This window comes from Ooceraea biroi, chromosome 10, assembly GCF_003672135.1.
Source record: "Ooceraea biroi isolate clonal line C1 chromosome 10, Obir_v5.4, whole genome shotgun sequence".
NCBI classification, from domain to species: Eukaryota; Metazoa; Arthropoda; class Insecta; order Hymenoptera; family Formicidae; genus Ooceraea; species Ooceraea biroi.
In genome coordinates, this window is record NC_039515.1 from 12,460,886 (window position 1) to 12,478,290 (window position 17,405).

General features: G+C 37.1%; 1 protein-coding gene across 3 annotated transcripts; it reads left to right on the forward strand.

Annotated features, from left to right (window-relative positions):
* Positions 1-2,628: 2,628 nt before the first annotated feature.
* LOC105282162 (homeobox protein DLL-3) lies at positions 2,629-8,310 on the forward strand. Of its 3 annotated transcripts, XM_011343930.3 has the most exons (5): positions 2,629-2,827; positions 2,900-2,968; positions 3,142-3,321; positions 3,477-3,676; positions 5,774-8,310. In XM_011343930.3, the coding sequence occupies exons 4-5, from the start codon at positions 3,526-3,528 to the stop codon at positions 6,721-6,723; spliced, it is 1,101 nt and encodes a 366-aa protein (XP_011342232.1). In that variant the 5' UTR covers positions 2,629-2,827; positions 2,900-2,968; positions 3,142-3,321; positions 3,477-3,525; the 3' UTR covers positions 6,724-8,310. The 3 variants fall into 3 exon arrangements, with proteins under 3 accessions (XP_011342232.1, XP_019888117.1, XP_019888116.1); XM_020032558.2 differs by having other exon boundaries at positions 2,629-2,968; XM_020032557.2 differs by lacking the exons at positions 2,629-2,827; positions 2,900-2,968; positions 3,142-3,321 and having other exon boundaries at positions 3,365-3,676.
* The last annotated feature ends 9,095 nt before the right edge of the window (positions 8,311-17,405 follow it).

Sequence of the window (17,405 nt, forward strand, 5' to 3'; positions counted from 1 at the left end):
ATAGAAACACCAATAGCTGGATAAGAAAAAGGACAAGAGGTAGCCAAAAGGATGATGAGAGGGAAGACCCAGAATGGTGAGGGTGGCTATGACGGGAGACGTCAACCAAACTGACAGGGTTGCTTTTCTCACCGAAGTATGGTGCGGGCGAAGAGGCATTCAACCCCGAAAGTCAAAATAACTTCCTAAACTTTAACCTCCAGAGTATAAAAGTGCTATGCCTTTTCTATCTGCCCGCGCGAATCTCGGCATCCGGCTTGAAGTTGACGGCTTCTCAGAATCTGGCCAAGGTACCGTCGATAAAAATATGTCATATTCGCGGGTTGTTTTTACTCAAAGCCAAGTTCGGTTTCCCAGAAAAACGATTTTCAACTCATTCTGCCCAATGCATTTCTGCCGCAGGTTTTTTCCGTGTTCACGCGATTATGATGTCTCAATATGATCAAATCAATTCACATAAATGTATCAATCATAAATCTATGAAAGCTAATGCATTAAAAACATTGATAGTAGATTTACAGGATTATATATAGTGTGTATTTATATATTATAATAATAGTATAATAAATTGTAATTTATTAACATAAAACAAAAACATAAAAATGCATTCAAATGCCGACAAGTAGCAGAAGCTAGAGCGTATCTGTTCCCGTTACGCGGCTTTGCGCGAACTCCTTCTGAGGCGAGACATAATGTGACCCCCTCTTCAAGGATATACCATCTCGCGATGCCATTCGTCGTGTAACATATGCTTTTATCTAAATTAAACAGTGTCGGCGCGATTTTCATTTCCTGCCTTGAAGCCGCTGATGTTATCCGCAGGATAGCGCGTCGCGAGAGCGTCGCTAAGGGTCGGGAAAGGTTTACCCTCCTACTTTAACCGATCCTCCCGTCAACCCTCCCCTTCCTCCTTCCTGTTCTCCGTCGCCTTACTCACTCGTCTCTCTGTATGCGCGTTGTCTACTATCTCCCTATATTCCAACCGAGCCCTTCATGTCGTTTCTCTTTCTTCCTGATGTCTACTCACTCATTCTTGCGGTTAAAATATCTTTCTTCGTTTGCCATCTCCATTGGCAAACGTTGCTCTTTGTATCAATACACCGTCCCAATATTTCCAGAACTATTCATGTGCAACAGATGTAGTAATTCTGAATTATATAAACAGGAACATGAAAATTATATGAAACCAATTATGTAAAATCAGTAGCTGCTTTCGAGGTGTAACATTATGAGATTAACATACTCTCACGTGCAATAAAAGATAATTTTAAACATAATTAATCGCAATATAATGTATATTATTAAACTATTACGTTATTCTGTATTTCTTTGTTTTTTTTCTGTCTCTGTTCTCTTATCTCGTAAGAGAGGATATTAATTTAAATAAACGTTATATAAACGAGCAGCAAGTCCTGCCATTGTGTGATATCTGCGCATTTACTCGCATCTGTATATTTTCTTACGCGATGAATACTTTATAAGTTGAGATATCTGTGAATCGCAGCATTCTCGCGGATATCGCAGCACACGGCAATTATTCTCAACAGTAACGGAAACGGAGAAGGTGCGGACACGTGATCTCGCCAAAAAAGTTGATTGCATGAAAAGAACGAAAGAAGCAACGAGAGGATGCTCTCTCTTTCTTTTTTCCCCTTCGTATTACTTACCCCCATTCCCGCCATCTCCCTTCGACCGTCTTCTTTTTCTATCACGGTGATCTTTGTCTACGGAACAAGCAGGCAGTAGAAAAAGAGGACGCGCAGACGACGAGGAAGCTTCGGGGTGGATGTGGCCGAGAGTCCTTGGATGTTCGTCCTTAGGGTGAGCGAAGAAGGTTGGAAAACCGGTGGCGCGGATCTGCAGACAGCTCTCCGGCGCGGATGGAGAATGGCTGATTCCGTGAGAAGAGAAAAGACAAAGACGGAAGGAAGGAAAAGGAAAGAGAAGGAAAATGGGAGAGGATACGGAAAAGAGACGCAAGATGGACAAAAAGACAATATAGAATCCCGCGATAGTGGAAGGGAAGGAGGAATACCAGAGGAGTCCGCGGATAGACGGACAGGATGACGCTGATCAATCTCCTGGTTTCGTATCTCGAAGTCCAGACCCCAAACCGATCCGCGTTTTTCTGTCTTTCTCTCTCTCTCTCTCTCTTTCTTCATGGCTATTTCATAACATAAGTTTGTGGGGAAAATATGAAGTCGAAAATTTATCGTACGTCGATAATGAAATGCATTGAATGCAATTTACTTAAGAACACACACACACACACATTCTAAGTAAAATCTATTTATTATAAAAATTGATTCGTTAACTATAATTATTTTACTATTATATTTTGCAATTATAGTCGCGAAAATATCAAACATTTTTTTCAGTGTAGATATATCTGTTATACATCGTTGATAGTAAAGCTGAATTTCCAATGAAATAATTATCATGATGCAATGCATATGCCAATTTCCATCTTATATATATTTTAAAGTCAATTTATTGCCAGCTCGGTCGAGCTGGCAAAAATCATGCAACTACGTACACAACGTTTCGACCATCAATTTTGGTTCTCTTTAGGTGTAATATGAATAACACAAATTAAATTAAATTTGCACCATGAAAAACATACAAAGAAAAGAGAGATTGCGGAAATGATTTGTATTAAAAGTCAATTCAAAACATTCAACCTACAAAGAGACACAGATTGCCTGTTATTTATGATTCGATCCTGGAAAACATTTGAGTTCACCTTGCTGATACTTGAGTGGCTGCCGTCAGATTAGTCGGATGTGATATTGTGAGATTATGTGTGTTTATTGGTCATCTTCTGCCAGTAGGTATTAATATAATATGTTATGTATAGTTTTTAGCAATTCATTTCAAATTGTCGTGTTTTTATTTATAGAAGATGACTAATTTGTGTTGTTCATATATTACACCTGAAGAGGACCAAAATTGATGGTCGAAACGTTGTGTACGTAGTTGTATGATTTTTGCCAGCTCGGTCGACAATAAATATCGACTTTATGGTTAATTATTCTACTGGCGATATATAACATTATTTTTATTATATATATTTTCTTTATATTATCTTCATTCGAATCTATTGTTTTTGTCTATTTAATTATTCTATCTATTTTATTGCAGTCGAAAACATATATTGTTCTAATATTGAAATATCCTTTGAGCATAGCGCATAATATAGCAGCGACATCTACATTTGATGAAACAGTGACTTAAAATAAAAGTAAATAACTGCTGCACTTGCCCGAGATGCCTCTGTTAAAGAATAGTCTGACATGAAAAAGTGTGTCGAGAGGACGTGAGGTAAAGGCCTTCGATGATGGCTATTCGTAATCATCAAAAATAAAGAACGCAAATTAATTCATTAATACGAGAGAACTTTCTCAACTTCGTAATATGCACCAATGCGATAATTACTCTTTATCACCAAATTTAACAATAGCCTTAAACGATTGCAGTGATGATTATCAAATATTTTGTAACGATCACGTTGGTTATAAAAGTGAAATGAAAGTTGAACTAAGCCATGAGGAACCACTTGATTCATATTCAGTTCACGAGGAGTCGTTGACAAGACAGCAATTAACAACAACAAATGAAGAACAAGGAATGTTACAACAGATGCCAGACCCTACATCGTTGGTTGTTCAGAATCAAGGTAATTATTATAATTATTGTGCATTAATTATTATATATATAATGTATTAGCAAAATAACTAACGCAAATTGTCATATATAAAGAAAGAAATTAAGTGAATTAAAATTACATAATAGTAAAATTCGAATGTTATTTAACATGCATAAAACACACGTGAAAATTGCGATGGCTATAACGAAGAAAAATATTGTGAATTTTTAAATAAAATATTTGTGTGTGTGCGCGCGCGCAAAAATTTTGAGTTTTTTAAGCTCGTAAATTTACATAGAACTTTAGTAAAATATATTACAAATTATTATAACTATTATAAAATATATTTAGTAAAATAAACTTTAGTAAAATGATATTTTACTTTATAATTACGAAAGTTTTTATAATTCTTTTGTGCGTGCGTGCGTGCGTGCGTGCGTGCGTGCGTGCGTGTGCGTGTGTGTGTCAGTCAAATCAAGAAGATTATGTGTAGCACATTTATTTAGTTTAGATTAGCTGCGCATATATCCTGTAATAAAAAATCTTACATGTATCATAATTTTGTTAATAATTATTTAAGTAATATATCAGAAAGTATGAAATGCATAAAACGCACGTGAACATTGCGATGGCTATAACGAAAGAAAATAATTGTGAATAGTGAAAATACGTTCAACACGAAATTCATCAGCCCATGAAAAAGTTGCTATTTCTTTTAAATTTCGAAAGCTCAAAGCTCAGTAAAGATGTGTTATTCGGATTAAATGATTCTATACATAAAACATATAATTGAAAATTATTACTATATAATCAGAATAAAATAAAAATAGTTACACAGGTAATTTAGTTTATGCAAAGTACGTAAATTTTCGTACTTGTTATATACCAAATAATATCATTTATAATGAATGAATAAATCTCTCTCTAATATTTTTTGTATTATTATATTTAAATAAAATCTAAAGCAATATTTTGTTAAATGTTTCATTTCTTACTATCAAGATAAGACAAGAATTGAGACATAGCACAACGTAACTTTTTAGGAATGCTAATTATAAGATGTCGCAAGTGGACATTGTGAAATTCTGAAACATATCTTATCAATTATTAGTCATAATATTACAATTTGTATATTCCATATTAAAAATAGAAATATCCGAAAAATATCTATATTGGTGATCACTTTACTGAAACATAACTATATATTGCGTTGACCGGAAAGTCCGTGCAGGTTTTTTTAACAAAATTTAAACGAAAAATTTTATAAGAATTGATACGAAGTTTGCATTTAAATTTTGCTAAAATAATCCACACGGACTGTTCGGTTAATTTAATATATAGACAAACTAATCTCACAAATTAAAGTAATTGTCCAAATGTCTGCGAGTGATATATCACATATTAATATCAAAAAACAAAATATATTAATATAGAAAATCAATTTTGTAATTAGTGTTTCGTGTCACACATGATAAGATATTTTAAATTCTGTTCTTTCTTTACTATATTTTATGGAAAGTCAATTTTTTTAAAGTCAATTCTTAGCTAATTCTTGTTCATAGATATTTGTTATAGAGATTTGTAATACGCGCGTAATTATAAACCGAAATTAAGTATATAATGCAGTCATTACGATCGGTAACGATGCAGAATATATATAGCGCGTTCCGTATATCGGTAGGAGGGGGGAAGCGACTCTATTTTTCATGGACTGTGACTATGCGTATGTTTACACAGCAACGCTTTAATCTGGTTTAATAATAACCGCTGTTCTAACTATTGGTGTTAGGTACCATATAAACAGTGCTTTATGCCAATTATTGCATCAGTGTAATAACTCTATGCTAATGCTATAAATCTTTGCGTGTAAACGAATATCACTTGAAACTACAGTTATTACTAAACTGAATTAACGTTGCCGTAAATGTACGTTTATGAGAGATCGCACGTAGAGTTCTTGTACTTGAGCATGAAATATATATTGAATTCAGTTTAAGAAGATCCTCAATTCGGATAGCCTTTTGGAAACCTCCAAACACAATAATATTGAATGTTATTTTCATAAACCATTTTTTATTTTATATTTTATACACTTTATACATTTTATACAATTTCCAATAATTTCAGGAAACGCAAAGAGATTGACAAAGAGCAAACGCACCCGAACGGCCTATACTAGCGAGCAACTAATTGAACTCGAAAGAGAATTTGATCTCGGCCGTTACCTATGTAGATCGCGGCGTATCATGATAGCTAACAACCTCAAGCTGACCGAGAAGCAGATCAAAGTATGGTTCCAAAATCGACGGATGAAATATAAGAAGGAGGAAAGCTCAGCCGAAAAGTCCGAGTGTAGTAAATCGAGCGAGATGACCGACAACTACAAGAATCCGCTGAACAATAGTAGAGTGACAATGTCGGAGGCTACTTTCAAGACAGTGACAAGTGACTCAAAATCGTCGACTTGGATCACTCCCTTGGACAATTCTACCGTGCATAGCCCCGCTTCGAATACTTTATCTGCACATTCCAGTAACGTGTCGCAAAACGATCATAGGACATTATCAAATTATCAAATTCCCTCTTATAAGATATCTCAAAATTATCCTGACGCGATTGTATCGGCCACAGCGGCTACACCTGCCCAAACATCTAGCAATACTTTGCAGAATTGTATGTTCTATCAGCAGTTGCAGCAACGTTACCCATGTCAGCAGCAAGTCGATTATCTATTGCCCACAAGCAGCTCTACCCAATACCAGTCTCAGCAGAGCAATAATTTACCACAACAGTGGAATCAATCGCAAGTTCAGACTGGTACCGGATTCAATGATGCAAATTCTTATCCAATAAAACGAAGTAATTATATCTATGAAAATGTCACGAGTACTTCGCCTAATCAAAACGCATACACATTGCGTCCTCCCTTACAAACTGCTATTGTTCAAGATCTTTCTAATTTTGCACATAGTTCGGTCAATTTTCCATATTGGCTTACGGAAAACTGTACTGAGCAACAACCAATTTCTACTAACGAACCGCCCGATTACAATGATTTCAATTTGACAGATTTGTAACGACTAAAGCACAACACGTACCTCTTAAGATTTTAGTCGTAATAAGTCATCATAATAATTAATATAAAATTATATTTAATTAACGAAAACAAGTATACAGTAGCAGTAGCGCTCAAAAGTCTTTTGACAAATAGTTTTTTCTAAATTATTTTATTAATAACAATACTATGTATATATTATTATATATACTATACATAATTATGTATACATATTAAGCTTCATAATATAAACTTTGCATACACCAATGTTTTATCAGAAAAATACTATCTAATTGTTAAATATGCTTTGCGGTTCCTGGAGTTCTTCCCTCATGACTGGCGCGTGAGTTCGTTTATTTTTAATAGTGTTTGAGTAGGAATCGCATCCTATTTCCGACCTAATTCGTTAAAAAACAAATTAAACATTCTCAAAAGACTTTTAAGCGGTGATAAAGTAAATTTCCGTTTGTCTTATTCATTTAGTATTGGCCAAAATATAATTTCGTTGAAAACATGTACTATTATGTGCAAAGATTATATTATAAAATTATATATATATATTAATAATTATTAATAATATTTTATATATAGTATTATTATTAATAATTTAGAAAAAACTATTTGTCAAAAGACCTTTGAGTGCTACTATACATTTGTTTCTTTATTTTAAATATGTTTCATCTCTCATTATGTATGTACAATAAATAGATTTTAGAGATAAAACTTCTCATGAATTGTATTCATTGCTGTCTTGCTGTATATCATTAATATAAGCATGTACTATTTTGTAATATATGTGCATATATATATTGTTACCGTTAAAGTGTATAAGTAATCCGTTATTCTATGAAATAACTAGTTGAAATGAAATACCGGGTCTCGGTAGTTAAAGTATAGAATAGTTTGCTATTCTATACTTTACCTAGTTATTCCATAGAATAGCGGCTGCGATGTATGTAAAGTGTGTAACGAAATACCTCCTCTTTAACCAAATACTTCAACTAGTCTCATTATCTCTGGGCTGTGTAACTAGTTATTTCATAAAAATATGCATGTATTGTGTATTTAGGTTAGGTTAGTTTAGGTTTATATACATAAAAACATAAAAGTTTTTGTTATTTAATGTCTAATCGACCTAAGAAACCAAAAAGACTTTCAACTGAACGTCATGCCATTATGACAAAAACTTTTTTGTCAATGTAGCAAACTTTAAACAGGCTACTGAAACCTATCTAGTTCTTCAAGTTATAATCTTCGACCTGTATCTATTTATTTCACACTTTATTTTGCACAATTACGTTATTTCATAGAATAACTAGATAATGTATAGAATAACTAGTTAAAGTATCAAATAGTATAAGCACTACCGAGAACCGATATTTCATGAAATAATTAGTTATTAGTTATGAATAACAGCATTATACCCTTTAACAGTAACATGTATACAAAATATGTATATGTTACTATATATAGGAAAAAGAAATATTTTCTTATGTAAATTTAATAAATTGTTACAATCAGTAGCAGCAAAAATGACTTCAAGAAATTAATAACTAAAATTACTCAAATTTATTTAAATTGTACAAATGTGGAGTCCAATATGTAATAATTAATATTATAGGGAGAAAAAATTATTTTTCTATGTACATAAAAAAATTAAAAGATAAAAACTACATTCCAAAATATATTTATTTATTTTGTATAAACAATCATTGTGATGTATTTCGCAGTGCTCCTTATATTCCTTTAAAAATAGTATCAGCTGATTATATAAATCTACCTAATACTTAATTTTTTCCGCTTATCTTATTTACCCAATTATTTAAATTGACTTATTTTTTTAAAGCATATTTATTAGCAAATAACTTTTAAAGGTCGATTCAGACATATCCGTACCAAATCCGTGACGTATCCGTTCCATGCACTGATGAAAATATCTTCTCTATAGTTTTATATCTTTATATTTCAATATCGGATACTATCACCTAAAATAGAAACATCTAAAAAATTATTCAGAAAAGTAAAAAGAAATAAATATTTTTTCAAGAATATAAATAAAAATAAGCGAGCGCATGCAGACAGACATGCAAATCATAACTGGGTTTGATTGCAATATAACTATACAAATAAATGCAAAATCGTGCAAAATGTAAATATCGTTATGTGTGTAGATATGTTATAAATTATATATAAAAGACCGATCATGGAAATATATTTGTATTTTGGGAAGAGTGTGAGAGGTGCGCAGGAGGATGATACGAGAACGAAGTGTGGAATAACGCGGGGGTGGTGGCCCTCTCTGGCATAAGGGTGGTCGCAAACAGAATGGAGGGGTGCTCTCTCACAGTGGAAGGAAGCAAGGGTATGGGGTTGGGTTTCAACCATGATTTCCATTCGCCAGCCATCCATCTTGTTTGAGACTGGAAACTGACAGATAGACGCGGATCCGAGTGCCGGTGACGTGGCAAGTCTTGCATGCTTGTGTGCGCCTATGTGCGGCCGAGTGTGAGTGCGCTATGTGCAGCTTTGCGTGCCTTTAAACTTCGCGTTCGTGTGAAAAATTCGTTTTCAGCGACACTCGTACAGCAAAATTGCTTTTATATCTCATGCTCTGCGCAACACACAGCATCGTTTGCAAGTATGCAAAGAGTTGTGGAATGTTTAGAAACCTTCTCTTATATTTTGCATACTAATATCCTTCAAACAAGTATCGGTTCTACAAATTGTATAGAACCATTTGTATGGAATAAGATAACTTGATGAAATTTTAGTGATTATCTCGATGAAATTGCTGTTAGAGAAACGATTTCAAAGAAAATATACGCGTTAAGAGAGAAATACGTAGAAAGCTGTGAAAAGTAGTTTAACTTTCTAAAAAGTAATATTTGTTTACGAATTGTAACAATGATATCATTGTTCACGATTCGTCATTTACATTCGTAGATCTTAGGTTTCTGTCATTCGTTTTGATAACTCTGAACGAAGATGGCAAGAAAGTTCCCAAACTTTTGCACTGCTGTCTCCAATCGAGGCGCCATGCGAAACTTCTCCCGAGCGAAGTATCTTTGCAAACGTACATACTCATGTACGGATGAATGCGAGCACGCGTGCATAAACGACAGCGAACTGCAGAATATACGTACACTTACATAAGGCGGCTTTCACCCCGGTCGCCTGTTCCTACCAATAAATACAATGGACTGTGAAATGCCCGTGGATCTACAGCGGGATCTATGAGCATTTGAATCTGAATCAGGCGTTTTTCGTTGCTCGGATTTACCGCGAATGCGATTCCAAGAGATTCCACTTTTATTCCGGATGAATAATGGATGGATAATATCGAAACAGGATGGCCTATTATCAGAAGACGGAGCGGAGAGGTTTCAATATTTTTGACACTGCTCGCGTACTCCCTTCGTCATCATATTGACATTAACAGCGAATTAGAGAAAATATTATTTAAGCAATGTCGGAGACAGTATTTTCTAATAAAATCAATATCTCATAATCCTTTCCATCAAAATGATAAAAAAGCTTAAAATCCTAAATTTCCAATTCTAAAAATCTCAAATTAAAGCGGCTAAGATATTAAAACATGCTCCAAAGTGATTTAATGCAATTTGATATTAATCCAATACAAAATAATTTTATAGAACTCTTTTATTCCATTTCAAGGGAACAAGCAAACAATCAACGTTACGAGCTGCGAGATTTATCGAGCGCGCGTTTAGAGAATTCCTCACGTGCATGTGAGACAAGGTTCAAGTTTCCTTCGGTTAAAACGTAGAAATATTGAAATGGGCGAGGCGAAAGAATGAATAAAGATCAGAGACAGAGGTAGAGGGAAAGAAGAAGGAAGTGAAGAGGTGAAACCCCCGGTGGGTCGCCGGTTGCCAGCACGTAAAGCGCAACTTTGTGCGCCGTGGATGCGAGGTGAAGCTGCGAGGAGCGTGGGGGGAGGACGGTTTGCTCGTGCACGCAAGTGATATTAGGTAGAAACGCATGAACTTTGATATATTCGTGAGGTTGTAGGAAGAGAGGGTAAAGGAAGCAAGGATCGCGGGGGAAGCAGTCAGAGTGGAAGGTGAACGGTGCTCGAGTATGGCAGCACAAGGCGCCATATCGCGGCAAGTATTCCAACCATACGTGACCTGCAACTTTCTGGTAGCATCTTTCCTTAAGAGATATCGATCTAGCGAAAGTTCATCTACAAAGGTCCTCGCGATTTTCGAACGAGCATGCAACTGTAGCGACAATTAGCTAGCGTTTCTAAATATGATTGCTAGTAGATCTTCACCATTTGTATTCAAAACCCTAATTTGATTCCTGGAAAGTCCTTTTTCATGAAAATAATCTATTTCGACAGTTTTGTTAATGAAACATTAATCTTCAGTCTTTAGCGAAAAATATCACTTTCTCAAATGCGGATATTAATACATATTTATTATCACGTATTCGCTATGTGTTTGCGATAATTGTACTTATGGATATTTAAAAAGATGTTTAGGTACGAGAGCCTGCACTTGTACTTAAAACGTTCCCGTCGATTTCACTAATCTCGCAGGTCAACAGTGTGATGCGCCAAGCAGCGTCGCGAAAACGGCGCGAGAATTCGAGAGACCAAGAGAGTGGCGCAGGAGGAGGTGGCGACGCGGCGGAAGGCGGAAAACAACGGAAAATAAAGCAGCGGAAGAATCGCGTCGCAGGAAAAAGAATGAGGGCGCTGTCAGCTGGTGGAAATTATTCTGATTATGCTAATTCCGGTTCTGTTCCACTCCTTTACCCAGGCGTCCCCCAGCCCCATCGCCTCCCTGCTGCTGTCTGCGCCATCTTTCATAGGTGATATTTATAATACAGGGGTTCCCGAGCAGTTTCAAACTCTTTTTGGCCCCTCCGCTCCCCTTTCCGGGCCGTGCCTCGCGCGCCCCACTACCATTTGGCTTTCCATCGAGCTCTCACCCCGGTCTCTCACCCTTGCACCCCTTTGCCCTCCGACCCACCCCACCGCGGCTACCACGTACTCTTTCGATAAATTTATTCATATTCCGCTCGAAATCTGTCAGCCTTAAGTCGGTCACGTTGCTTTGCGCTGCGCGCTTTAAGTTAACTGCAGTCAATTTTCTCGATGTGAGGACACGTTCATAGTTTCTCGGAGATTCGCAAGTTCCGTGAGATGGCGCTTTGCGCTTACTCTCGTATAAAGATGTGGAATATGACTAATCGTTCTGTAGTTTTGTGAGTATTCGCCCGAATTTATTTTCGGAGATCACGCATGCGAATTTTATACACCAGTCTTCTTTCTTAAGTTAGCTAACCGAAGTTATTGTTAGCTGCATTATGACTTTTCTGTAGTGCATTGCATTTAAAATATGCACCTACATTTAAAATGAGTATATCCATTTCTGAATTTTTCTTTGTAACTTTTTCATGATTATCGATTAAGGAGCCAATATGTTCAACCTTGATACAAGACCTACAAATGCACGTGCTCGTAATCTCCTTCGAGGTAGTAAGTTTTCCTTTTTAATTAAAGGTGCTTTCTATTCATGCCACAGACCGCCACGCCCGCCGCAAAAGTTACGGTACGTTATTTCGTACTTCATGAAAAACGTTATTCGCGCAAAGCGGTCTGCGGGTAGTTTCGGTGGCAGACCGAACTGCTCATCGATTTTAGATAATTACCTTATACATACTAAATATCGCGTATACAGGGTGATTCATTAAAATGATTCATCTATACAGTTATTTATTTTCTGGAAACTTGAGAGAGAAATATAAATTATACATAAAAGAAAATAATTATTTTATTAAAAAAAGAACTATCTTTCAAAATACACGGAAAAATGTTTCAGACAAACGTTATTTGAAGGGCAACATATGATGCGAATCGTGTCATACATGTCGTTATTTTCAAGAAATTTTAAAGGCGACTAATTTCTTAAATGGAACTTGATTTTTTCTTGATAAAAGCTGTAGATTTCGTCGAGAAGTTTTCAAAACACTAATAATAAAATATGTTTTATTAAGTACTTTCTGAATTATGAAGCTTGAAAGTTATCAAATAAAGGTAAAGTCAACTATGTTAAAAGAATTACATTTGAGATAAAGAGAGGATAATGACTTTGATATGCCATCCTCAAAGTCGAGGTCACTTAAAATATTTTAAATAAATTTTTTATTCAAATTCTACTTTTAGCACTATCCAAAAACAACGGCATGAATATAATAATTTTCTGTTCCCTTTGGAGTGCTAAAGGATAGCGCTATATATATGAGAATTAAATTTCTTCATTGCTTTTCGAATGGTCGTACTTTGCGTCAATTAAAGAGATCGTTCGTCATAATGAAATAGTTATTGGTTGAATGGGACGGACTACTTGTCGCCACTTGTTCCATCCAGACTGAACAAACGCGTCTATGCAAATACGATCTAATGCGTGAAGAGCAGAATGTTTGCTCTGTATAAAGCCATGCGATTTCGGCTCGTATTACTTTATTTGAAAGGTCGATTCCACTCGAAACTTAAAGAATATAATGTTTGCTAATATGGATGTTTAAGCAATATTAAACATAACATCATAGCATACATATTTACAGCAATTAAAACGCAAACGATATAAATTATACGAAAATACTACGAGCACACGTGTATCTATTGAAGTATTCTTGAGAAATGTCCAAGAAATATTTAAAAATGAGTGAAAACAGCTAGTATAATCAAATGTCGAAGAACGCTTAGACCGATTAAAATTATAATTCATAAGATGTAACAAATCACTGACGTGGGCACGTCCGCGAGGACATGAGGCATCGAATAATGGAAAGCAGAGACTCTTGTCAGGTGGATCATTCATAAGCTTCGTAGGTGGGCACGATAAACGTCAACTTTAATTAATCACTCAACTGTATTACTTCCCATTTAAGAGGATACCTCGCGTCCCTTCACCGCGCAGAAGCACATCCCGTTCCCCTTTTCGACTACTCGACGCAATAGGTATTCGTAGACACATTCACTGGATAAATCGTAAGCAGCGCGCACTTTGCTTGAGACATATATACAAAAGAGGAGCACGAAAGCAAAGCCACGGCCACCTTTACAGACAGGCTTCGTATAAACATGTCAGTCTAGCGAAGCTCGTCTTCGAGGAACCGGCCCGCGATCATCCATCACTCCTTGGGCGTCTCTTGGCCCTCCTAGACTACGGGCCTTTGCTTCTTACGTACAATTCTTCGTGTCCTTCGCGAAAATTTTTATTACCGGCGCAACAAATCTCTGAAAATGAGAGAGCCCAGTACCATGGCTGGATTAACGATCACGTGCATGATAAAATTTTTAATTACTTCTTTTGGGCCTAAAGAGAGAAATGTTTATGATAAAATTCGATATGAAGTGGTTGAAGCAATTTCAAATGTTATCTCAACGTAGAGTAAAGAAATTAAATTATATTCTCGTGCATGAGAAATTATAACAAGAATGATAAAAAGAACAAGAAAATTAATGATAAAAGTAGAAAGATGATAGTTAAAAATTACAATAATATATAATTCTAATTAATTTTCCCTCAGATATCGCGTGAAATGACGCGAATTACATATTCGTATGGAGCACGCGCGACAATCATGCGTGAGAGACGTCCTTTTTCCCCTGGATTTTTTTTAAACGAGTGACAGCTTGCGCAACATAGCGCGCCGATTTCCGCGTACCGCTTCATACGCGATTGAAGGGCGTTTCGGGAAAATTCAGGGAAATATATGAACCGAGTACGTTTCAACCCCACCGCCTCCGATCGTAACTCAAGCAGCGAACGACTTTTTCTCTTCGCCGCATCGCGCGAAGCCTCGATGTGGTGGGCGAAGCTGCACGTCGCGCCGAAAAAGGCGGAGGAGAAAACGGCAGCAGGAAGAACGGAGCGTGAAGAAATAAAAAGGACGCGATAGATCCGCAACCATGGAAAGCAAAGAGCACATAAATGGCGGCGTGCAAGGTGTGTACCTGGCTGAAGTTACGCGGTCGCGATGAGCAACGTAGAAAAGAACGAAAAAGGAGAACAGCGCGAGGCGCAAGAGGAACAAGGACCTCTCTCGTGACGTATGGCATGTCGTCATGGAGCGTCACTTAGAGTGGCGGATGAGAAAGCATCTCGTAAGTTAGAAAAAGAGGTAGAGACAGAAAAGAAGAAAGAGAGAGAGAGAGAGAACGTAAGAGAGAGAGAAAGAGAGGGAGACGTCGACATGTCAGGATTCTAAGGCCGCCAGGACCTGTCTGCGCCGGTGACGCCGCATTGTTGCCAGGGAAATCAGACGAAAAGACGCGATAACTAACCGCATAATAAATGAAGTGTTCACGGGGGTGTGCATCGCGCCTGGTATGCTGATATCGAGGGATAATCGTCCCTCTCCGTCTTCTTCCTCGGGAGTTATCCTTGCGGCAGTTTCCATCAACAATGGAAATATCCTGAGACGACGATCGAAATATTTTTCGTCAAGTTGCACATGTGTCACATCGCGAGTGTTGCATTTTGCGTTTCTTAATCTTCTTACAAAATAGTTAATAAATAAATTATAGTAGAGTGCAGCAAGTACAAAAAGCAAACGAGTGATGACAGTAACAGATACAAAACTACATTCTTATAAAAAATTGCAAAAGTTGTTTTATGAAAAAAATTATTATTAATTTTATAATTGACTTTTATCTCTTCGGAAAAAATCGGAAGGAAAAAAGTTTATCAGAATATTATTCGATGCATGGGTGGGTGGGTGAGTGGTGTATTACTTGATACACGCCACTTAGCGGAATACTACCTCATCATCATCATCAGCTCTGGGCAAGAATGCTACCCATCTGATGAGGCGCATCGACTGCTAATTCACTGATAAGAAACACCCGGAGATGCTTTGCGCCACCCCATCACACCGTCTTCTCATCGGCTCAATACTTATTGGTTCGTATCTCGGCCGGCGCATAGTCTGATATCTGAAAAAGCCGGAGTTACTACCGTCTCCCATTCCTCATTACTAGGCATGAAGCAAGTCACGTGATCTGCTTCAGAATATGGAGATTTGTATTGTTTTAAGTAATGTTGGCAAATTGTGTAAATGCCTTACCCGCAAGATAAAGACGCATGATTTTAAAAGATAAGGTAAAATCTTTAAAAAGAGTAAGAAGAAGATAATACACTTAGAAATTTACATTAATTTGCATATGTTTAAAGTGACACATTTAGAACATTGTAAGATATACAATAATTTTCGTCTACCCTTATTTGGCGCTGCTTGTTTAGGCTTCTAATAAATAATGTTATACATGTAAAAATGAGAAGAAAGAACCACGTCAGAAACATAACTGGAGAGCGCAATCTCAAGATCAAAATAAGATTTTATGAGACTGGGGAAAGAGTCACGAATGTGGTAGAAGGGTGAAGGCGGTGTAAAAGTGAAGAGGCTGTCGGTAAGATGCGAAGGTAGGTGAGACGAGAGTGTAGCAGAGAAGCGAGGGAGAAGAGGGGTATGGTGTCTCGATGGGGGGTAAGAACGATAAGACGCCGTGAGTAATGAGCAATGCCGCGAGTGATATCAGCGTGCGAGAACGAGATACTTCTGGCCGCTTTAAGAAGTGAGGGGTGAACGAGTAACGAGAAGGAAACAGAGAGAAAAGAACAAACAAGAGAGAGAGAGAGAGAGAAAGAAAGAGAGAGAGAAAGAGCAAGAGGGTGAAAGAGAGAGAACCCTACAAATCAAGTTTTATACCGAGAAAAAAGTTCATTATTGGTTCGCCGTAAAAAGCTGCGGCTGAAGATTCTGTCGTGGGGTAGAGAGACCCTTTTGGCTTCGGCATGGAAGGGTGGAAGAGGAGCGCTTCCGTTGGGTGAGGTCGAATATGAAGTAACTGCGAGGAACGAGGAGGAGAACGCGCCTTAAGCATTTTGTCATCACCTCTGATAACGGATGTCGCGATAACTACGTTGATAATCATCAAGAGACGAGCGATATCACAGCGATGGCATTGCCGATGCTGTATATTTCGAAAAAGAATTTTTATTTTGCAGAAATTGTCAATTTTGAAAAATTCTCTATCTAGTTTTTTAAAAAGTCAGTTATTATTAAAAGATACTTTTAAAAGTGTATGAATAGTCGCGTTTCGAAATAGTTTCAGCAAAACTGCTGAGCAGCAAAGCTGTTTGTATTAAATAAGAAATTTTAATACAATTGACTCGCTGAGTCGCTCACATGCGACACGCTAATTTAATATAAACCACATGTATTATAATCGCTGATAAGAAGCAACCACGCTTAAAAATGCTCCCGTCGTCCATCGTGCTGCCCGGTTTCCCCGGCGCGTGCTGCAGCCTCTGTAAATCCAGGCGGTGTCGTTTCCACATCCTGTTTCACTGTTTTCCACCAAATAATTTCAGCTTCATTCTTCATTTAGCTTGGCACAAACTGCCGCAAACAACCGGCCCTCCCCCGCGCGAAACGAAGGCTCACCCAAGTCGCCTGCGCCGCAGCTGCATTTATATTAAAATACTAAGAAAAACTTCCCACCCACCCCGAACCATCCCCATGCCCGTCCCACCGTCGGTAGAATCGTTAATTTTCTGCTTCCATTCGCTTCCCGTAAATCCCCGCTACCCCGCCGGAGAAAATAATACGCGGAGGAAACGTTGACCATTATTTTCAGAGTTCACAACGCGTTCATTAAAATTA

Coding starts and splice junctions, on each gene's coding strand:
- LOC105282162 (XM_020032557.2), top strand. CDS start 3,415: ATGCACCAATGCGATAATTACTCTTTATCACCAAATTTAACAATAGCC. Junction 3,677..5,773: donor GTTGGTTGTTCAGAATCAAG/GTAATTATTATA, acceptor CAATAATTTCAG/GAAACGCAAAGAGATTGACA.